Source organism: Drosophila bipectinata, chromosome XR, assembly GCF_030179905.1.
Source record: "Drosophila bipectinata strain 14024-0381.07 chromosome XR, DbipHiC1v2, whole genome shotgun sequence".
In the NCBI taxonomy this organism is placed as follows: domain Eukaryota; kingdom Metazoa; phylum Arthropoda; class Insecta; order Diptera; family Drosophilidae; genus Drosophila; species Drosophila bipectinata.
This window is the reverse complement of record NC_091735.1, coordinates 13,625,289-13,649,781: the sequence shown is the minus strand read 5'-3', so window position 1 is coordinate 13,649,781 and position 24,493 is coordinate 13,625,289. Positions and strand designations below refer to the sequence as shown.

Genomic DNA, 24,493 nt, shown 5'->3' with positions numbered 1-24,493 from the left:
CGGAGCCGAAGTTTATATACCCTTGCAGTTAAAACCGGGTATATATCGCAAACATCGGATATAGTTGGCTGATCCTTATAAGAATATGATAATATAACCCAATTTATTATAATACAAAACCTAAAAATGTCCCAAACTTCTATCTTCAAAAACACGAAAGTTGAATCATTTCCGATCGTTCAGTTATATGGCAGCTATAGGATATAGTCGGCCGATCCTTATGAAATTTGGCTGCGTGCAAAGGAAAGAAGAGTGTGTGCAAAGTTTCAAGACGATAGCTTCAAAACTGAGAGACTAGTTCGCGTAGAAACAGACAGACGGACAGACAGACGGACAGACAGACGGACAGACAGACGGACAGACGGACATGCTCATATCAACTCAGGAGGTGATCCTGATCAAGAATATATATACTTTATAGGGTCGGAGATGTCTCCTTCACTGCGTTGCACACTTTTGACCAAAATTATAATACCCTCTGCAACTTTAACTTTGGTGTTTTTAAAGTTAGAGAGTTCAAATTTGACACGAGACCTATTTTTGGCAAATTTTTACGACATGCCAAATTTCATAAGGATCGGCCGACTATATCTTATAGCTGCCATATAACTGAACGATCGGAAATGACCCAACTTTCGTGTTTTTGAAGATAGAAAGCTGGAACTTGGTACAGATTATATTTTTGGTCAGTTAATCCGACCTACAAAATTTCATTAGGATCGGTCGACTATATCCTATAGCTGCCATATAACTGAACGATCGGAAATGGTACTTGGTAGAAATATCAACTTTCGTATTTTTGAAGATAGAAGCTTGGAACTTTTTCTTTTTAGATTTTTTATTGTAATTAATTGGTTTTATTATGATGTAATCATAAGGATCGGCCAACTATATCCGATGTTTGCGATATATATCCGGTTTTAACTGCAAGGGTATATAAACTTCGGCTCCGCCCGAAGTTAGCTTTCCTTTCTTGTTTTTTCTTGACCCTTCAGGGTGGAATTTCACTTTTCGCTCTCGTGTCAAATTTGAACTCTCTAACTCTAAAAACACCGAAGTTATACCATTTCCGGTCAATCAGTAATATGGCAGCTATAGGATATAGTCGACCGATCCCGGTCGTTCCGACTTATATACAGCGTGAAAAGGAAAGAAGGGTGTGTGCAAAGTTTCAAGCCGATAGCTTTAAAACTGAGAGACTAGTTCGCGTAAAAACAGAAAGACAGACAGACGGACATGCTCATATCAACTCAGGAGGTGATCCTGATCAATAACATATATACTATATAGGGTCGGAGATGTCTTCTTTACTGCATTTCACACTTTTCGACAAAATTATAATACCCTCTGCAAGGGTATAACAAAAAACGAAAGCTAACTTCGGGCGGAGCCGAAGTTTATATACCCTTGCAGTTAAAACCGGATATATATCGCAAAAATCGGATATAGTTGGTCGATCCTCATGAGAATATCATCACATAACCAAATTATTAAAATAAAGCTAAAACAAAGTCCGAAGCTTCTATCTTCAAGAGTTGGTATTAAGTATAAACTAATGCCCTGTACTGCTCAGCCGCCGCCGGCTCTGCTGATTATTGCCTTTTTGATGGCAAGTCCAGCTAGTCCGGATCAGGAGTTTCTAGACTGGTGACCAATATTGCCCCGATCGGTTTCTTCCCTGGGCTTGAATTCACGAGTCGGCCTATCCTTGTATCGCAGGATCACTCCTGTCCGTTGCGATATAGGACTCGGTAAATCGAACGCCAGACCTGTACTTTTACTCGCTTTGCGGCAAAGTTACCTGCGATGATCGGAAATGGCTCGACTCTTAGACGCCCTGGGTTTAAGTGCAACCGTCCTGTTACGGGTCCTTTTCCGCTCTTGAGCTGTCGTACTCTCCAAAGGCGGTCCTACAACTCAACGCTACAAGATTCATAAAAAGACTCGTCCCGATTTGCTCCAATGGGGCTTCTTATATACTGCTTTCAGCGCCCGTTAATCTTCCTGGATTCTGCTCTTGCCGTTCATCCATCCTTCCAGAATAAAGCTACATTCCCGTTCGCGGGTCGCTGTCCGTGCCGTCTCGCCTCTCCCAGCCCTGTCTCCCTGTTCCCTTTGCTGTTGCTAACCGTTACGTTCCACGTCGATTCTGCCTTCCCACAGAGTGGGGGAGCCGCCCCTCACCGCTCCTTAGGCTAGGCTCCCGGTCTATACCCAAATGACCCAGCTTTTGTGTTTTTGAAGATAGAAAGTTGGAACAGATTTTGTTTTTGATCACTTGGTCCGACCTACCAAATTTCATAATAATCGGTCGACCATATCTTATAGCTGTCATATAACTGAACGATCGGAAATGGTATTTGGTAAAATACCAACTTTGGTGTTTTTTAAAATAGAAGTTTGGGACTTTTTTTTAGATTTTTTTTGTAATAAATTGGATATGATGATGTGATATTATGATATTCTAATAAGGATCGGCCAACTATATCCAATGTTTGCGATATACCTATATCCGGTTTTAACTACAAGGGTATTTTATTATAAAGCCTTATGTGTAGGAAGCAAAAGACCACGTTGCTTAAGAGTTTTATTTACAAATGGAAGAGAAAAATTTTTGTAGGTCAGGAATGTTGAATATTATTCTATTGAAAATTTTCCACCAAACGAAATTTCAATATTAATTACTGATTTAAGTGGATATAAAATCCCCTTTGAAACTTCATCAATTCCTTTCTTGTTATCTCGTATTTCCATGGGTCCGATACCTTGAAACTCCATTTTTGGAATTCTTAAACAGTTAGCGTTTGCGATTATTTTTCTATTTATTCTATTGTCATTATCAAATGAATTGAACTTAAAGATTAACGATATATATATATTTTTTTTTTTTTTTTTTTTTTTTTACGGTCTTTCAGAATTTGGAAATGGCTTGTGCATCAATAAGAGCATCAGCTAGCATTCCTGTATTCATCATAAAGCTTAGAGGCCCAGACGACCGAGGGGCGCTCAAGAAACGATTTGTTAGAATATATTAAGTTATTTGTTAATTATTAAGCTAAGAGGAGTTAGTAAGGAAATTTAAAATTCTATATTTTAAGTTAGAGGGACAGGAAAGAGATGTAATAGAGTAGAGACCATTGTAGTTCGAACATAATACACTAAAAGGGTCATGCAGTGCATATGTCGAACTACAACGGCTAAGGAACAGAGGACTAAAGTTTCGAGTCCTTCTATTAGGAATGTTAAAATTTAAGCGTGTTAGTAAATGCTGGCTATCTACATCCCCGTTAATAAGGTTATGCAGAAAAACTACACCGAGCATTGTCCTACGATTTGTTAAGCTAGGTAAGTTTATGAGTAAGAGTCTACTACTATAAGATGGAAGTTGAAGATTTGCATCCCAGTTTAGACCTCTAAGTGAAAAAGTTAGGAAATTCTTTTGTACGGATTCTATGCGGTCCTGATGTACTCCATATTGGGGACTCCAGACACATGAACCGTACTCCAATATAGGACGGACCAAAGAAATGAATAGTGTTTTGGTTATATAGGGGTCATTAAATTCTTTTGACCACCTTTTGATAAAACCAAGGACTCCTTTAGCCTTATTAACCATTAAGGAAATATGGTCGGCAAATTTAAGTTTGATGTCTAATAGGATGCCGAGATCATTAACCTGGGTTAATTTTTCTAAGGCAATCCCATTAATAGAATAAGTAGCTTGCAGAGGGCAAGAACGATAAAAAGACATATGTTTGCATTTAGATCCATTAAGTATTAGATCATTAGCTTAACACCATTTTTGAAAGTTATCAAAGTCAGACTGAAGACTGCATTGGGCAGAGATGGATTTGTACTGAAGACAAAGCTTTACATCATCTGCATACATAAAAACTAGAGAGTTCGTTAAAGCAAGGGGCGAGTCATTAATAAAAAGCGTGAATAATAGCGGGCCAAGATGACTTCCTTGAGGGACGCCAGATGTAGCACGGACCAGACGGGACTGTATGTTTTTAAATAAGACTCTTTGTGTCCTTCCATCTAGGTAGCTGGAGATCCACGTTAAGAGGTCTTTAAGAAAACCCAGCATATTCAGTTTACTCAACAAGAGTGAGTGATTAACTGAATCAAATGCTTTGCTGAAGTCTGTGTAAATTACATCGGTTTGATATCCCTTACAAAAGCCATCTATGACAAAGGATGTCAACTCCAATAAGTTTGTGGTGGTGGAGCGACGCTTAGTAAAGCCATGCTGACAAGGAGTGATGATCGAAGAGCAAAGGTGTTGCAAATGAGGGGTAATTAATTTTTCAAATAACTTTGGAATTGCCGACAACTTAGAGATGCCTCTGTAGTTGGCAGCCTCGGACTTTTTCCCCTTTTTATGTAGGGGAATTATAAATGATTCCTTCCACTTAAGAGGAAAAATCGAGGTTTCCAAAGATAAGTTGAAAAGTCTTAGAAGAGGTTTGCACAGAGCCCTGGCGCAGTATTTTAGCACACAGCCTGGTACTCCGTCGGGGCCTGGCGAATAAATGGGTTTTACCCTTAAAAGACCAGATAATAAGTTGTTCTCAGAAAAAGACGGACAGAAAATAAGATTTGCTGCTTGAATGTTATATGCGTAAGGCTGATCAGTCAATTTAGGAGGAGAATAAGTCGTTTGAAAAAATTCTGCGAATAGATCGGCAATGGCCTGATCCGAAGTCGCAGAGGAATTTTCAAACGTAAGCAGAGGTGAAAAAGATACGTGTTTACGCTTAGTGTTTACAAAATTATAAAACTGCTTTGGATCCTGAGTAAATTGAATCCGGCAGCGGTCAATATAATTCTGTCAATATAATATATAACATTCTGCGTTATGCACGGTAAAGTTCGTCCGAGCTAGTAGGTATCTTGAGAAATCAACACTACTGCAGGTTTTTTTATATTTGACTAAAAGCTTATTTTGTTTATTTTTTAAGTTAGTAAGGCACCTTGTAAACCAAGGAGGATTTGTTGAAGCGGACGGATATTTCCAAGGCACACATGAGTCAAAAAATGTATTTAAAGTAAAATAAAATTTTTCTAAAGTGACATTAAGATCAGTGCACGCCAGAATATCAGACCAGTCAAATGTATCGATAAGGCTATTAAGTTTCTGAAAATCAGCTTTACGGAAACAGCGAATCTTATTTACCACGCTCGGAGACATCTGATCGATACCAGGAGTGGTTTCGATTGAGACCTCCAGTGTGGGGTGATATGGATCCTCTGGGGATGAAAGGGGAAAAGCTCTGGAGAGAGAAGTACCATCAGGATCAGATACAAAACATAAGTCTAAAAGCCGACCTAGCGAATTTCTAACATGATTGATCTGACCTAGGGACATGTCAAACATGCCCGCGGTGAAGTCATGGTAAGTTATAAGTGACAAAGATGGTGAGTTATCGACGTTGGACCACTTTAATTCTGGGATATTAAAGTCGCCCACCGCTACGAGTTGGTCACGATCCGTCATAAGATTAGAGACGTATCGAATGGCGGACAAATGCTGCCAATATGTAGGCGGTTCAGACATAGGAGGTATATATGAACATGTAATGTATAAAGCTTTAACGGACATAGTGATTTTAACGCAAATAAATTCTATGTCACCAAACTCATGGGATTTCACCTCTTCAGAAGCAAGAGTAGAGTCTACCGAAATGAGGATTCCACCTCCTCTTCGCTGAGATCGATCCGGTCTAAAAGTGGTGTACTTACTTGGAAAAACTTCGGAGCTAAAGATCTCCGGATTTAACCAAGTTTCTGTAAATGCTATTGTACGAGTTCAAGACATGCAGAAAATCGTGCATTGCAGATAGGCAACAGATGATCCTATACAAACAGGTACCGCTGCGCATTTACGACCTCACACCATCTGTCAGCACGCATGATAAGGACCTGCATGCGTCATAAACCTAAGCGATAAAGGATAATGTTATCCTATTTTACAACTGTCCAAACTAGTAAACTATAAGCAGATAATAATTTGACCTAAACAAACATTAGTTCTTAAGATCTTGTATATAAAAACCCTGCATATTCCACAATAAAATCAGTACTCAACGAAAACTCGTGGTATTCACTTCTCCGAGCTCAATTTGTTTCAAGTACAGATTGCGGCAACGAAATTGTTACTGGTATCAAGAACCGGTGGCAGACAAAAGCAACTTTTCAGCTACACAATTTACATTTGGTGACCCCCGACTTTGGACACAGGATTCATTTGGAGAATCATACTCGTATAGTTGGTCAACTGGGCGACCAAACTACAAAAAAAAAAAAATACCAACAACTGATCAACTTGGCGATCTTGGACATCACTGGATAGTCAACTTGGCAGCAACAAAACAGGAGAAAATCAAGCTCCATAGCCATAGTATTTAAAAGAATACCTTGACCGCCTATTTGGTTGTGAGTAGAGGCACAACCTGTCAAAGCGACAAATCAAAATACCTCCAACGGGTCAGGTATTATTTAAAAAAAAAAATGGCATTATCAAATATCAACGCATTGCTGGACAGGCAATTGATAACAGGCGAAGAGATCCAAAACGTAATAAGGAATTACAAGAAGGATTCGCCTGAACGAAAACAACAGCCTGACTATTTCCAAAAACGCATTGAGAAGTTAGTTAAGCTGTGGGAAATATTTTTTAAAGATGATTTAGTTATAAAAAGTACAACAGAAGGTGCTAAAATTGAGCACAGTTACTTTAAAAATAATTATTTCAATCAAATAAGAGATTTGGTTGTATCCTACAAAGGAGAATTCAACAAACAATTATCCACAGTACAAATGGATACTGGATCGGTTGCTTCCAGTGAAGAAGAATCGGAACTGGAGCCATTGATTCGGGAACAAAGGGCTCTGCTGATTAGTCTGGAACGAATCATGAATAAAATGACGAATGAAACTCGTCAAGGATTTATGCCAATCATAAATCAGTATTGGGATAAGATAACAACTATCCACATTGAAATTTATAAAAAATTTGAGGATCCTGCAAAACTTGGATATCTCGACCAGAGATATTTAGCAGCGGAAGACGCCGTCATAGCAGTCCAAACTATGACATGTGAAGAAAGCATCTCACGTCCTGCCAACATACCTCAAATGCATGCCTCATTGCCGTTGCCGAAAGTTGAAATTCCCAAATTTGATGGGGACTATTTAAAATGGCAACAATTTCATGACATTTTCAAGAAAATGATTCATGAAGCATCATTACCCATCATTCAAAAGATGTGGTACTTAAAAACTAGCATCACTGGAGAGGCTGAGCGTTTAATACGCCATCTATCCTTAACCGAAGGAAACTATGCAACAGCATGGAATATGCTACAAGAGCGTTTTAGCAACAAAAGAGTGCTAAGTAACGCGTTAATACAAAAAATATTGGACCAACCATCAATAACAAATGATGCGAAATCCATAAAGGCAATGCATGATAATATTAAAGAAACATTATCTGCGCTTTGTAACATTGGAATTCAAACTGAAAATTGGGATCCAATACTATTATGTAGTTTGACAAGGAAATTAGATCGTCAAACTCATATGTTATATGAACAGTCAATTGTAGACTTGAAGAAACTGCAGAAACTGGATCAGTTTTTGACCTTCTTGGAACATCGGTTCCTTACATTGGAGGCTACCGGTAGTGATAAGATAAATCACACCAAAAAAGGCACATGCGCTCAGATTGGTACAGAATATACATGCTATTTCTGTAACAAACCCAATCACATTATGTATAAGTGCAACGAGTTTTTGAAGAAAACAACAGCTGAACGATTAAATTGGACTCAAAGGAACAAGCTATGCGTAAAATGCTTCAAACGCGATCATTCAGCAAAGGAATGTCAGAAGAAAAATTGTTTTAAATGCGATAAAAGGCATAACACCCTTCTACATTTGGAATCAAAGCCTGACTCTAAAACAGCAGCATTAGCAAGTGGAGTACAAACCAATTATGTACTTTTAGCCACTGCTCGAGTTATTATTGAAGGCAATAATGGACGAATGGCCGAATTCAGAGCATTACTTGACTCAGGTTCTCAAGTCAATGTAATCTCTGAAAGAGCATTAAACATATTAGCTCTCGACGTTAAAAAATCAGAGCTACAAATAAATGGAATTGGTGGACGAATACAAACATCAAAGGCACGAGTTAATGTTATGCTCAAATCACAGCATAACAACTTCAACTCTCGATTGGAGGCTATTGTATTGCCTCACATTGTTGCAGATCAGCCAGGACAGTCAATTGATATTAATCGTTGGAAACTTCCAAAACATATTGAATTGGCTGATCCCAATTTTGATAAAACAGGAAGGATTGATCTACTCTTGGGAGCAGAACACTATTACGATATAATGCAGGACAAGCATTTATCGTTGGGTAAAGGACTGCCAAAATTACAAAAAACCAAACTAGGATGGATTGTGGCTGGAAAATTAAAACACAATTCACCTAGATCAACTATCTGTGCAGCTCTAACCGAGGAAGATAAGGTAGACGAACAAATCACGAAATTTTGGGAACTGGATTCATTCTCAACTGATGCGCCATGCCTATCTCCACTGGAGAAACAATGTGAAAGACACTTTCTCCAGCACATTCAGACTGCAATTGATAAGAAATCAATTGTTAGGCTCCCATTCATGGATAATGCTTCAGCCCTGGGGGAGAGTCGTGATCTTGCAACACGACGATTCCTTTCCTTGGAAAAACGGCTATTGCGAGATCCACAAACTAAGGCAAGTTATGTGGAGTTTATGAAAGAATACGAAGCTCTTGGGCATATGGAGGAGATGCACACAAGTGAAATTAAAAAAGCACGGTACTTCATACCACATCACTGTGTGCTCAAACCTGAAAGTACAACAACCAAATTAAGAGTGGTTTTCGATGCATCTGCAGTTACGTCATCAGGAAAATCGCTCAACGACTTACTGCACAAAGGTCCTACGGTGCAAAACTCTATATTTTCAATTTTGCTGCGATTTAGGACTTACAAATATGTTTTCACGGCGGACATAGAGAAAATGTACCGTCAAATCTGGATAAATCCCGAAGACCAATATTTCCAAACAATTGTTTGGCGCAATAATCCATCTGAGGATTTGCGATACTACAGATTAAAAACGGTTACCTATGGAACAAAAGCTGCACCGTATTTAGCCACAAAATGCTTGCAGCACATAGCACAAAAAGGCAGAAAGGAATACCCTAATGGTGCTGCCGCATTGGAAAACGACTTCTATGTAGACGATTGCTTAACCGGAGCCGAAACTATACCAGAAGCTCTACAGAGGCAACAACAGCTTAACAAACTTCTGCAAAATTCTGGATTCAAGTTAAGAAAATGGTGTACCAACAATTTCCAAGTTCTACAAGGAGTTCCGAGGGAAGACATCACTTCAAATGTACAACTGGAGGAGACTTCATATGAGGACTACACGATTAAGACCCTCGGAATCACCTGGACACCAACGACAGATCACCTTTGTGGGAAAACGGAGATAGCAACAAAGGCCAACATATCAAGACGAGATGTTGTGTCTGAAATCTTTAGGATATTTGATCCTCTTGGTTTATTTTCCCCAGTTGTAATGAAAGCAAAAATTTTCATGCAACACCTCACAAAGAAGGGTTATGAATATAAAGACGATCTGCCGGCTCATCTTCAGGAGGAATGGAAACGCTACAGGGAGGAGCTAAAGGTTCTGAACACCATAAAGGTACCACGTCACGTCTACTTAGGAAAAACACCTGTGACGGCAGAAATCCACACATTTGTTGATGCCTCGGAGAAGGCATATGGAGCTGCTGTATACATCCGAGCAACATATAAGGACAAGCGAAGAACGATCCAGTTATTGTGTGCAAAATCTCACTTAGCACCAATAAATACAATAACGTTACCACGTCTGGAACTTAAGGCTGCTGTATTAGGAGCACAGTTGACTTCCAAAGTAAAGAAAGACTTGGCCATGAAAAATGCATCCACATTTTATTGGTCTGATTCACGGATTGTATTGTCATGGATTAATTGCTCAACATCCATTCGAGACAAATTCGTTGCCACCAGAGTTGCAACAATACATGATCTATCCTTACCCAAACAGTGGAGACATGTTGCATCAGAACACAATGCCGCAGATGTCCTCTCCAGAGGAATGACAGCTTCAAAATTCGCGGAACATGCCACGTGGTTCTACGGCCCTATGTTCCTACATGGTTCATCGTCCACATGGCCCGCTCCGTTTATTGCTACCAACGAGGAACTAATAATTATGAATCCGCCAAAGGTTAGTCAATCATCCGTGATGACTATCACAAAAGAGGAGGACATAATATACACAATACAACATAATAATTCATTTAACAAGCTACTCAGAATAATAGCTTACATAATGCGCTTTCGACGTAAGAAGAAGTACACAAGCCACACCATTGAGTTTGAAGAAATAATGGCAGCCCGAAAAATTGTCTTCCGCAATATTCAAAAAATCGACTTCAAAGATGACATCAAACATCTCAAGCGGCAAAGGGAGACACTAAAAGGCAGTTCAATCAACTCACTATCACCATTCTTAGATCAGAATGGAATTTTGCGTGTAGGAGGTCGACTGGAGGCGGCAAATATATCATTCGACTCCAAACATCCGATACTTCTGCCATACAACGACCCTGTTGTGAAGATGATTCTTGTGCAAATACACAAGGACAACATGCATTGCGGACCTCAAGCTTTATTGACTGCATCAAGGCAGCAATTCTGGATCCTTAAAGGAAAAACGATGGCTAGGAGCACTGTAAGAGCCTGTGTCAAGTGCACTAAAGCTAAACCAAAATTAATGGAGCAGATCATGGGAAATCTGCCACCACTGAGGGTAACGCAAGCTCGACCATTTTTCAACTCTGGCGTCGATTATTGTGGACCATTTAAAATAAAGGAAGGCACTTTAGTAATAATGAAGGAAGACAATGTTCCTGTATTACAATGGCCAATGGGAAGAATTGTTCGAGTCTTCTACGGGAAGGACAACTTTGCACGAGTGGTTGAAGTTAAAACGACCAAAGGGATCTTTAAACGTGAAATTCAACATGTTGCTCCACTCTTTAATGAAGAAGAACCCACTGACAAACATCCAATTGAAGAAGATGAAGTAGAAGAAGAAAACAGAGCAGTGGAAGACCGCCAGCTGAGGAAAAGACCAAATCACGCTTCGATAACCACTGTCATGATTGTCATGTTATTATTATTACCATTAGCCTGGGCCCAATCGATTCAAATAACTCAGTTTGGATCAAAACCAGGAATATTTTTCGAGAAAATTGGGACAACCCAATTAGCAGTGGCTGACTGGACCATAGTGGCTTACTTCGATCTCAAACCATATTGGAGTGACATGGCTACATTTTCAAAAGGAACAAAAAAACTTGGTCAAATGTGCGCTACACTTAATGATGCACACTCATGTGAAGGAATGTACCAATACTTCCAACAAGTAGAGAATGAACTCATCATGGAAAATATGCTATTGGCCAAATCACGGAAAGTTCGAGCACCATTGGACATCGTGGGAAACATTGCAAGCAGTCTATTTGGTGTATTAGATTCTCAATATGCACAAGACATGTCGAAAACAATATCGAAGGTCAAGGACAATGAAGATCATGTCTTGGAGTTATTACAAAACCAAACGTCCTTAGTTGATTCAACAATAAACGTAGTGAAACGAGATGAAATTGCATACGCAAAACGATTCAACCTAATTGAAAGTCAAATGAATGCAATAATAAAGGATAATTATCACTGGTACATTACACTGACATCACAACTTACGTTGCTCGCTACGAATCTACATCGAATGCAGAATGAAATCATCAAAGTGTTAACAGACGTGCGCCACAACACTATTAGTCCACTTCTATCATCACCACGACAACTAAAGGAGCAATGTGATCAAATACGGGACCATTTGAAGCCTGGTCAAATGTTACCTGTTAACCAAGAAAACATACTCATGGCATACAAAATGATGCAAGCCGAAGGTACCATAGTAGATAATCATGTGATTATAAAAATAACAGTACCATTGATATCGACAGAGGTATTGCACATATACAAATTAACACCGATCCCAGCTGCAAATGTATATGGTTTTCATCTGTTCAAAATTAAAACACCATTCATTGCAATTAACAACTATCGAGATAAGTTTGTTGATATGACGACGGAAGACATAGCAAATTGTTATCCAAAATCGATAAATGATTTCATTTGTCACAGCAAGCAATCAATGTTCTCTACAGAAATGAGCTGCGAAATGCAACTATTCCACAATAAAACAGACACGTCATGCCATCTGGAAATCACAAATAAAACGTTCATTTGGCAAGAGATGCATAAAAAGAATCAATGGATATTTGCGACAAGGACGCCAATAAAACTCTCAGCTGTTTGCACCGATGGAACATCAGATATCTGGTTACGCAACACGGGACTACTGACAGCAAGAGCAGGATGCACCATACGCAACTCTCTAATAACAGTAATCAGTCAAACTGGTATAGAAACATCGACGCTCATCTCATACGCCCGTTTTGGAGAAATCGATGGTAACAATACAACGATTAAAAGACAGAACACCACATCCAGCAAAACAAATAAATTTGGTTATACCAAACTACTGGATCTTCAACGGGATCTTGTACCAAACCGAAGACTGAGACTACCACATAGACTTGAGACGATCAAGCATCACCACATCGCAATGTACATTGGCTTAACATTCATCATAATAATATTGACCATTCACTGGGTAAGAAAATGGTACAAAGGAGACAAGAGACCTCAGCAAGTCCAGGTACCAGCGGTGGCAATGAGGAAAACCGATACGACTTCAAGTCCGCCGTTCACCATTAACATCGATGATTGTTGAAACTACGTTCAACGGCCGGGAGGATGTACGAGTTCAAGACATGCAGAAAATCGTGCATTGCAGATAGGCAACAGATGATCCTATACAAACAGGTACCGCTGCGCATTTACGACCTCACACCATCTGTCAGCACGCATGATAAGGACCTGCATGCGTCATAAACCTAAGCGATAAAGGATAATGTTATCCTATTTTACAACTGTCCAAACTAGTAAACTATAAGCAGATAATAATTTGACCTAAACAAACATTAGTTCTTAAGATCTTGTATATAAAAACCCTGCATATTCCACAATAAAATCAGTACTCAACGAAAACTCGTGGTATTCACTTCTCCGAGCTCAATTTGTTTCAAGTACAGATTGCGGCAACGAAATTGTTACTGGTATCAAGAACCGGTGGCAGACAAAAGCAACTTTTCAGCTACACAATTTACAGCTATTATATGGGATGCAAAGAAAGAACTATCAGAATATAGCTTGGGGAGTTTGCTACGTAGCTCCCTAGTATTCTGATAAGTAAGAGTTAGTGGGGAAACTAGTTTTTTGGGTTAGTGGCCAAAGAAGAGGTGGAGGGTTGGTCAGTGGTTCCGATATTGGGGAGTCTCACTCCCACTGGTTTATTAACTTTTTTTTTCACGGAACTAGGCTGATGTTCTTGGACGAAAAGATTCTCTGGCCAAAAACTGGGAGAACAAATCGTCTTGAACATCAGCGCGGGCACACGAATCTTGAAAGAAGACGTGCGCCGTGTATAATTATATTTAAATTTAGTTATGTCCTCCACCTTTATATCGGCTTTTGTTTTGGCTTTGATATAAGCCGAGATATTAATCTCTGAAGTATCAGGGGCAAGCCGAGAAACAAATATATGTTTCGATGGAGGAATCACCTGTAAGGATTTTGGTGTCGCAGGTACGAGAACTGCTGCATCAGTCGGTGCCGGTGGTCCGGACTGTGGAATACCCTTTTGGGTGACTCTAATGGGGGTTTCGTTCCCTAGGACCTGTGGATGCCATGGCGGACATATCGGACAATTGCTCATTATCCCTGAGAAATTCGGACGAATTTTTCTCAGTTCTAGCCCTTGGGGTGGCCAGAGATATAAGCGGCTGCATTAATGTCGGCTGAGCAGGCTGAGGCGAATCAGAAACAGCGGATTTCTTACGCTTAGGGGACTCATTTAGCAGCTGAAGGCCACTAAACTGAGTGTCGAGCGCACAGAGCTGTTCATTGATTTTACGAAAACCAGTGATCAGCTCTTTAAATCCATTTTTGGTCTGTCTCATGAACGACCTCATTTCGCCTTGCACAGCACGACAATTCTCACAACAATAATGTAACCCAGACCTACGGGAAATGGCATCCGAAACTGATGCAGTGAAACCGGCACACTTGGCGTGCACGACGTTTTCACATAACCAGCAATGGATGCTAGGCTGGGATGTGGAAATTGTCTTGTTACAAGACTTAATGGCACAGACCAGTTTAAATTCCATTTTATTTATTTTTATGTTTTTTTTTTTATTTAATAAAACAAAAATTAATATTTAAAAAGTTAAAAAACACAATACCTTGAACCACTGTGCCAAACAAGAAGCCGAAGCGGGAGCTTTGAAAGAGTGCAAAAGAGAAATGCAGAAATATAGATAAGCCGGGGAAGAATCAGAGCTGAGCTATGCTTGGAATAGAATTTAGGCAAATTATTAATTCGACTCCAAATATACCACAGCACTCGCGAAGCGATACGGTTTAGGCTTTAATATTGTTAAGATTCACAAGATTTAATTCACAAGTATGTAAACACCGGTTTACCAATATTTTTAATAAAACGCAGTGCGCACAAAAAAAACACGACCGTTCGCTTGAAAGAAAGAGAGGGAAGTTGATATGTATAGACAAAAATTAGCTGATATCAAATAAAGAAGAAAGGACAGCTATAGTCGAGTTTCCTGACTATATCATACCCGGTACTCATTTCTTCCACCCACACTTCAATTAACCTTTAAATTTTAAACTTTAACGGTATGGATTGTCAGCAATACGTTTTTGTCCATATGTTAACTCCTCTAAAAATTGTCTGATTTGGCAACAACAAATTTCCCAATGTCAATGTAGTTCCATGTCTTATAGTCTTCGAGATCCACGCGTTCAAAATTTTAGCACGTTTGCATGGAAAATGGTTATATATGTATATACATTTATACTTTAAATGGTTATCTTCTCTAGAAAGAGATAAATCGGATGAATTGGATAAAATTTGTTTTTCAGATATAAATTAACTATTAACAAGTTTGGCATCAAAAGTTTTTTAAAAAACTTTCCTTTAACACTTTTCTTTTCTGTAATTTTTAACACGACTTTTTAATTACTAAGCGGTAACCCAGGCCGTCTTGGCTTTTTCTTGTCAATGGAGTATCAACGACACCAATCGTATAAACGATGGCTCCTAGTTAGCTTGGTTGGTGCTGATAAGCGACAACTGTACCTGAAATGACGACCAATGAAGAGTAAGCAAATTTAAGAAGCGTGGAACTGCAGTTAAGTCTGCAGTTAAATGGAAGCATCGTTTGCTTATTGCTTGGTACTCCTTTAGTTCAGCTGCTCTCCCACATTGTCTTGTCTCGTAAGACCCGGAGCTTTTTCCTACAATAGGTGTACCCTTTTGTTCGCATGTTGAAAAGCGAAATGCATTTATTGTGAGAGTCGGCAGAGATCTAATCAGCTCTCTTGTAAAGTTTTGTTTTCCACTCTGTCGCTTTGGCCATGCATTATTTTTGGTCTTCAGTTTTCAGTCCGAGCTTGTCTAATGAATGTGTACACCGTGCAGATAATAACTGAGTTTGCTTGCTTTTTAATTTTCGCTCTTTTATTTATCTAAAATTGTAGTTCATAAAAAATACACAAATTATTCTTCGATAACTTTTTTTGAAAAATACATATTTTTGGAGAAAAATCGGAAAAACCTTCCTTCCTGTCCTAACAGCTTCTTCAAATTAAAATTTCAATTGGTCAGAAAAATCATTTTTATCGGAATATGGATCAATGCTGTGTTTTTTACGGCTATACATATTTTGTTACGAACTGTTTTCGACGCTTTTTCGCTCGGAAAAAATTCCTTGGCTAGGTCACAGAGGTTGTAGGAAAGTTCCACTCGTGTACCCTGGTTTCTCGTTTCAGCGGAACCGCCCTGGCCCTTGCTGTTAAAAGAAGCCCCAATAATATGCTGGTGTTATTCCATAGAGTTCCGTTTTGAAACCGTTTTTATTTTATACAAATCTCTTACACGAGTGAAACATGAATTTTAAATCTATTTAAAACTACCTATCAACGCACTGACCGCTGACATGATTTTTGAAGTGCTTCAAGTGCACCACTTATGTATTTTGTGTCCCAAACTTCTATCTTCAAAAATATTAAAGTTGGCATTTTTACTAAACACCATTTCCGATCGTTTAGTTGTATGGCAGCTAAAATATATATTCGGCCGATCATTGTTGAATTCCGACTTATATATTGGTGCAAAAGAAAGAAAGGTTTGTGCAAGTCGATAGCTTTAAAACTGAGAGACTGAAGGGTATAAAAACACCAATCTTATAGCATTTCCGATCAAGCAATATGGCAGCTATAGGATATAGTCTGTCGATTCCGGCCGTTCCGACTTATATACTGCGTGCAAAGGAAAAAAAGGCGTATGAAAAGTTTCAAGTCGATAGCTTGAAAACTGTAGGTTGATGCCTATATAAACTCAGGAGGTGATCCGACCCTATAAAGTATGTATATTCTTGATCAGGACCATCTCCTGAGTTGATATGAGCATGTCCGTCTGTCTGTTTTTACGCAAACTAGTCGCTAAGTTTTAAAGCTATCGCCTTGAAACTTTGCACACACCCTTCTTTCCTTTTAACGCTGTATATAATTCGGAACGGCCGAGATCAGCCGACTATATCCTATAGCTGCCATATAACTGATTGATCGGAAATGGTGTAACTTTGGTGGTTTTAGAGTTAGAGAGAGTCAAATTTTACAAGATAGCTATTTTTGGTCAGTTTATCCGACCTACTAAATTTCATAAGGCTCGGCCGACTATATCTTATAGCTGGCATATAACTGAACGATCGGAAATTGTTTTGGGTAGAAGTATCAACTTTCGTATTTTTGAAGATAGAAGGGACCCTATAAAGTATGTATATTCTTGATCAGGACCATCTCCTGAGTTGATATGAGCATGTCCGTCTGTCTGTTTTTACGCAAACTAGTCGCTAAGTTTTAAAGCTATCGCCTTGAAACTTTGCACACACCCTTCTTTCCTTTTAACGCTGTATATAATTCGGAACGGCCGAGATCAGCCGACTATATCCTATAGCTGCCATATAACTGATTGATCGGAAATGGTGTAACTTTGGTGGTTTTAGAGTTAGAGAGAGTCAAATTTTACAAGATAGCTATTTTTGGTCAGTTTATCCGACCTACTAAATTTCATAAGGCTCGGCCGACTATATCTTATAGCTGGCATATAACTGAACGATCGGAAATTGTTTTGGGTAGAAGTATCAACTTTCGTATTTTTGAAGATAGAAGGGACTTGGGCCTTTTTTTTTAGGTTTTTTTACGTTAAGTAATTGGTTTTATTATGATTTAATCATAAGGATCGGCCAACTATATCTGATGTTTGCGAAATATATCCGGTTTTAAATGCAAGGGTATATCATCTGCAGCTTCGCCCGAAGTTAGCTTTCCTTTCTTGTTAGATTATGAGATTAGACTTAAAAATGAAAGCATTGATACTAGCAAGAAAATTAAGAAAGCAACTGTTTATAATATTAATAAACAGAATTATAATTACAAAAATTATAACAATTATAAATACAATAAATATAAATTTAATAAAGGCAGTGTTGACCGCAAGCCATATAAAGGAAAAGTTAAATCTAATATAAAATGCCATCTTTGCAAAAAGGATAGGCATATAAAAAAGGATTGCTATGTGTATTAAAGAATAATAAATGAACAAAATAAAGAAAATAACGGCAGCTACGCAGTCAGGTTTCGCATTTATGGTGAACAGTGAACAAAATACAGATACAAGCAAAAATTGGAACCTTATCCTGGATTCTGGAGCTACTGACCACTTAATCAATAATGTGGCAATGTTTGCTGATTATGTTGAATTGGAATCTCCAATCAGAATTGCTGTGGCTAAGCATGGACAATATTTATTGGCAACCAAGCGGGAAATCGTCAAATTATACAATGGTCATCAAATAACGCTCGAAGATGTCCTATTCTGTTAAGAAGTTGCTGACAATTTGATTTCTGTTAAGCGCCTTCAAGAGTCAGGTATGACTGTTGAGTTTAACAAAACTGGAGTAAAAATCACAAGGCGTGATATGATTGTGGCTGAAAGTACATGTATGTACAGTATACCAGTTTTAAATTTACAGCATACACTGAAGAATGCACATACATAAATAGAAATAAATATGTCGACCACCCACTGTACCAAGAGTACTTAAAGAGCACACACTGTAGCACTTTGTCGCAGTGTTTATGTTTGTTTATGTAATTTAAAACCTGGGTCATAAACCTTAAGTGACCGAATTTCCAAACGCTTGCTGTGCCTTGCCGCATGCCAAAACTGCAAATGCAGCATAAATGTAATACGAGCAAGCCACTTATATGTGCATAAGCCTCCGCTTAAGCGATATAGCTATATACTTAAGAATATATACATATCTATATATTTATATATATATATATCATATATATATATGATATATATATATCTTCCTCTTAAGCGAACGGTCGTGTTTTTTTTTTGCGCACTGCGTTCATGATAACTATTGGTAAACCGGTGTTTCCTTACTTGTGAATTGAATATATTGAGAATCTTAAGAATCTTAAGCCTAAACCGTATCACTTCGCGAGTGCTGTGGTATATTTGGAGTCGAATTAATAATTTGTTTAATTTCAAATCCAAGCATAGCTCAGCTTCTTCCCCGTCTTATCTATGTTTCTGCAGTTTTCCTTTGCACTCTCCAAAGCTCCCGCTTCGTCTTCCTATTTGGCACAGTGGTTCAAGGTATAGTGTCTTTTATCTTTTTATTTATTAATTTTGTTTGTAATTAATTAAAAATATGGAATTTAAAATTGTCTGTGCCATTAAGTCTTGTAACAAGACAATTTCCACATCCCAGCCTAGCATCCATTGCTGGTTATGTGAAAACGTCGTACACGCCAAGTGTTTCGGGTTCAATGCCTCAGTCTCGGATGCCATTTCCCGTAGGTCTGGTATTCATTATTGTTGTAAAAATTGTCGTGCTGTCCAAGGCGAAATGAGGTCGTTCAAGAATGGATTTAATGAGCTGATCACTGGTTTTCGTAAAATCAATGACCAGCTCTGTGCGCTTGACACTCAGTTTAGTGGCCTTCAGCTGCTAAAAGAGTGCGACACCAAAACCCTTACAGGTGATTCCTCCATCGAAACATATGTTTGTTTCTCAGCTTTCCCCTGATACTTCAGAGATTGTGTCTCTGCTTATATCAAAGCCAAAACAAAAGCCGATATAAAGGTGGAGGACATAACTAAATTTAAATATAATTATACACGGCGCACGTCTTCTTTCAAGATTCGTGTGCCCGCGCTGATGTTCAAGACGATTTGTTCTCCCAGTTTTTGGCCAGAGAATCTTTTCGTCCAAGAACATCAGCCTAGTTCCGTGAAAAAAAAAGTTAATAAACCAGTGGGAGTGAGACTTCCCAATATCGGAACCACTGACCAACCCTCCACCTCTTCTTTGGCCACTAACCCAAAAAACTAGTTTCCTTACTCTTACCTATCAGAATACTAGGGGGCTACGTAGCAAACTCCCCAAGCTATATTCTGATAGTTCTTTCTTTGCATCCCATATAATAGCATTTACAGAAACTTGGTTAAATCCGGAGATCTTTAGCTCCGAAGTTTTTCCAAGTAAGTACACCACTTTTAGACGGGATCGATCTCAGCGAAGAGGAGGTGGAGTCCTCATTTCGGTAGACTCTACTTTTGCTTCTGAAGAGGTGAAATCCCAAGAGTTTGGTGACATAGAATTTATTTGCGTTAAAATCACTATGTCCATGAAAGCTTTATACATTACATGTTCATATATACCTCCTATGTCTGAACCGCCCACATATTGGCAGCATTTGTCCGCTATTCGATACGTCTCTAATCTTATGACGGATCGTGACCAACTCGTAGCGGTGGGCGACTTTAATATCACAGAATTAATGTGGTCCAACGTCGATAACTCACCATCTCTGTCACTTATAACTTACCATGACGTCACCGCGGGCATGTTTGACATGTCCCTAGGTCAGATCAATCATGTTAGAAATTCGCTAGGTCGGCTTTTAGACTTATGTTTTGTATCTGATCCTGATGGTACTGCTCTCTCCAGAGCTTTTCCCCTTTCAACCCCAGAGGATCCATATCACCCCACGCTGGAGGTCTCAATCGAAACCACTCCTGATATCGATCAGATGTCTCCGAGCGTGGTAAATAAGATTCGCTGTTTCCGTAAAGCTGATTTTCAGAAACTTAATAGCCTTATCGATACATTTGACTGGTCTGATATTCTGGCGTGCACTGATCTTAATGTCACTTTAGAAAAATTTTATTTTACTTTAAATACATTTTTTGACTCATGTGTGCCTTGGAAATATCCGTCCGCTTCAACAAATCCTACTTGGTTTACAAGGTCCCTCACTAACCTAAAAAATAAAAAAAATAAGCTTTTACTTAAATATAAAAAAACCTGCAGTAGTGTTGATTTCTCAAGATACCTACTAGCGCGGTCGAATTTTACCGTGCATAACGCTGAATGTTATAGGAATTATATTGACCGCTGCCGGATTCAATTTACTCAGGATCCAAAGCAGTTTTATAATTTTGTAAACACTAAGCGTAAACACGTATCTTTTTCACCTCTGCTTACTTTTGAAAATTCCTCTGCGACTTCGGATCAGGCCATTGCCGATCTATTCGCAGAATTTTTTCAAACGACTTATTCTCCTCCTAAATTGACTGATCAGCCTTACGCATATAACATTCAAGCAGCAAATCTTATTTTCTGTCCGTTTTTTTCTGAAAACAATTTATTATCTGGTCTTTTAAGGGCTGTGTGCTAAAATACTGCGCCAGGGCTCTGTGCAAACCTCTTCTAAGACCTTTTAACTCATCTTTGGAAAACTAGATTTTTTCCCCTTAAGTGGAAGGAATCATTTATAATTCCCCTACATAAAAAAGGGAAAAAGTCCAAGGCTGCCAACTACAGAAGTATCTCTAAGTTGTCGGCAATTCCAAAGTTATTTGAAAAATTAATTACCCCTCATTTGCAACACCTTTGTTCTTCGATCATCACTCCTTGTCAGCTCCAACTTATTGGAGTTGACATCCTTTGTCATAGATGGCTTTTGTAAGGGATATCAAACCGATGTAATTTACACAGACTTCAGCAAAGCATTTGATTCAGTTAATCACTCACTCTTGTTGAGTAAACTGAATATGCTGGGTTTTCTTAAAGACCTCTTAACGTGGATCTCCAGCTACCTAGATGGAAGCACACAAAGAGTCTTATTTAAAAACATAAACATAAAAACAATGCAAACATATGTCTTTTTATCGTTCTTACCCTCTGCAAGCTACTTATTCTATTAATAGGATTGCCTTAGAAAAATTAACCCAGGTTAATGATCTCGGCATCCTATTAGACATCAAACTTAAATTTGCCGACCATATTTCCTTAATGGTTAATAAGGCTAAAGGAGTCCTTGGCTTTATTGAAAGGTGGTCAAAAGAATTGAATGACCCCTATATAACCAAAACACTATTCATTTCTTTGGTCCGTCCTATACTGGAGTACGGTTCATGTGTCTGGAGTCCCCAATATGGAGTACATCAGGACCGCATAGAATCCGTACAAAAGAATTTCCTAACTTTTTCACTTAGAGGTCTAAACTGGGATGCAAATCTTCAGCTTCCATCCTACAGTAGCAGACTTTTACTTATAAACTTACCTAGCATAACAAATCGTAGGACAATGCTCGGTGTAGTTTTTCTGCATAACCTTATTAACGGGGATGTAGATAGCCAGCATTTACTAACACGCTTAAATTTTAACATTCCTAATAGAAGGACTCGAAACTTTAGTCCTCTGTTCCTTAGCCGATGTAGTTCCACATATGACCCTTTTAGGGTATTATGTTTGAACTACAATGGTCTCTACTCTATTACATCTCTTTGCTGTCCCTCTAATTTAAAATATAGAATTTTAAATTTCCTTACTAACTCCTCTTAGCTTAACAAATTTCAAATAGCTTAATATGTACTAACAAATCGTTTCTCGAGCGCCCCTCGGTCGTCTGGGCCTCTAAGCTTTATGATGAATACAGGAATGCTAGCTGATGCTCTTATTGATGCACAAGCCATTTCCAAATTCTGAAAGACTGCGAAAAAAAAAAAAAAAAAAAAAAAAACCAAAATTACAATTGGCTACTAAAGGGAAATTTATGGCAAAATAATAATCAAAATTATAATCAAAAGCAACAAGCTATCGAGCCAATGGATGTTGATCCACCGATTCAACTCAAGAATAAATCTAATAACAATCGGCAGCCGAGCCAAAATTGGCAGTCAAATAGTAACCAGGGAAGATATAATAATTGGCAGGCAAACGATAATCAAGGTAGATATAATAATAATTATCATCAAAATAAAAATCGTTCAAATTTTTATAACACAAATCAAAATAGAGAGCAAACTCAAGCTCAAAAAAGGGAATCAGATGGAACAGAAAGTCAGCCAGCTAATAAAGTAACCAGATTAAATAATATTAATGAAGACCATTTTTTAGACCAGACCCCTACAGAGGAATGCCTTATTTAAATAGGATAGATCGAAAAACCAAGAAGCAGCTAAAAGTTTTAATAGATACAGGAGCCACTGCTTGTTACATAAAAAGGGGAATTTTTGAAAATAAAAACGAGCTACCAATATACAAAAAGGTAACAACAGTTCATGGCTACTCAATTATTAGGTATTACCATATTATAAATATATTTCAAACAAAACAATTATTTTATGAAATCGAAGGTTTAGAATCTGATATTCTAATTGGATTCAATTTATTAAGAAAAATTGGAGCTATAATAAATATAGATAAGGACATCTTGGTATATAATGGGAAACAGGAGAAGTTTAAATATTGAGTAAAAAATAATGAGGAAAAAACGAAATACGTTTAATTAAAGAAAATAATATTCTTCCGTTAAAAGAATTTATTATAAAAAAGTATTTTGATGATAATGGTAGCAAAAACACAGATTCATTATTTGTTAAAAAAGGGAGAAAAGCTTGGGAGTTAAAAATCCCGAGAACGCCGACGTAGAAATATGCGTCAACAAAAATACAAATATCTTGGGAACCAAAAATCCCGAGAACGCCGACGTAGAAATATCCGTTAACAAAAATACAAATATCTTGGGAACAAAAAATCCTGAGAGCGCCGACGTAGAAATATTCGTCAATAAAAATAAAAATATCTTGGGAATTAAAAATCCTGAGAACGCCGACGTAGAAATATCCGTCAATAAAAATAAAAATATCTTGGGAATTAAAAATCCTGAGAGTGCCGACGAAGTAAATACCGTCAAAAATCAAATAAATAATATAGGTACCGACCAATTAGGCGGACTGAGGGAAAAGATAGTTCACTATATTGAAAAGGAGCATTCAAAGATAAATATGCAAATTCCTTTTAGAACAGACATAAAGGGGGAAATAAATCTAATCCATGATAGGCCAATATACGGGAAGCAATATCCGTTTGCTCTATCTGTCAACGATTTCGTGAATAGCGAAATCAAAAGAATGTTATCAGAAAAAATAATAAGGCCTAGCAGAAGCCCTTACAATTCACCACTTCTGGTAGTCCCAAAGAAAGGAGAGAATAAAGACGGAAGCCGTAAATTAAGACTCGTCATTGATTACAAAAAATTGAATGAAAGTACTATACCTGACAGGTACCCAATGCAAGACCCATCAGTAATTCTATCAAATTTGGGAAAAGCAAGATATTTTTCAACAATAGATTTAGAGTCAGGATTTCATCAGATACTAATGAAAGAATCTGATGTCGAAAAAACAGCCTTTTCGATAAATAATGGAAAATACGAATTTTTAAGAATGCCATTCGGATTAACAAATGCACCAAGAATCTTTCAGAGAGCAATAGACGATATTCTAAGAGAACAAATAGGGAAAACATGTCATGTCTATATGGATGACATTATAATATTCTCAAACTCAATTGAACAACATACACATCAAAACAAAATTAGAAATATATTATTGAGGGCAAACATGAAAGAAACTCTGCAGAAAAATCTAAGTTTTTCAAACGCAAAACCCGTTTTCTAGGATACATGTTATCTTATAACGTCATCAAGACAGACCCAGAGAAAATTGAAACCAT

The 24,493-nt window shown here is 38.1% G+C and overlaps 1 protein-coding gene across 1 annotated transcript; it reads left to right on the top strand.

The window, feature by feature from the left end:
- Window positions 1-7,584: 7,584 nt before the first annotated feature.
- On the top strand, window positions 7,585-12,981 carry LOC138925633 (uncharacterized). Its single transcript, XM_070276487.1, has 6 exons — window positions 7,585-7,732; window positions 8,276-8,428; window positions 8,522-9,861; window positions 10,159-10,926; window positions 11,914-12,091; window positions 12,521-12,981. Exons 1-6 carry the CDS (start codon window positions 7,585-7,587, stop codon window positions 12,979-12,981), a joined length of 3,048 nt encoding a protein of 1,015 aa, XP_070132588.1.
- Window positions 12,982-24,493: the final 11,512 nt, after the last annotated feature.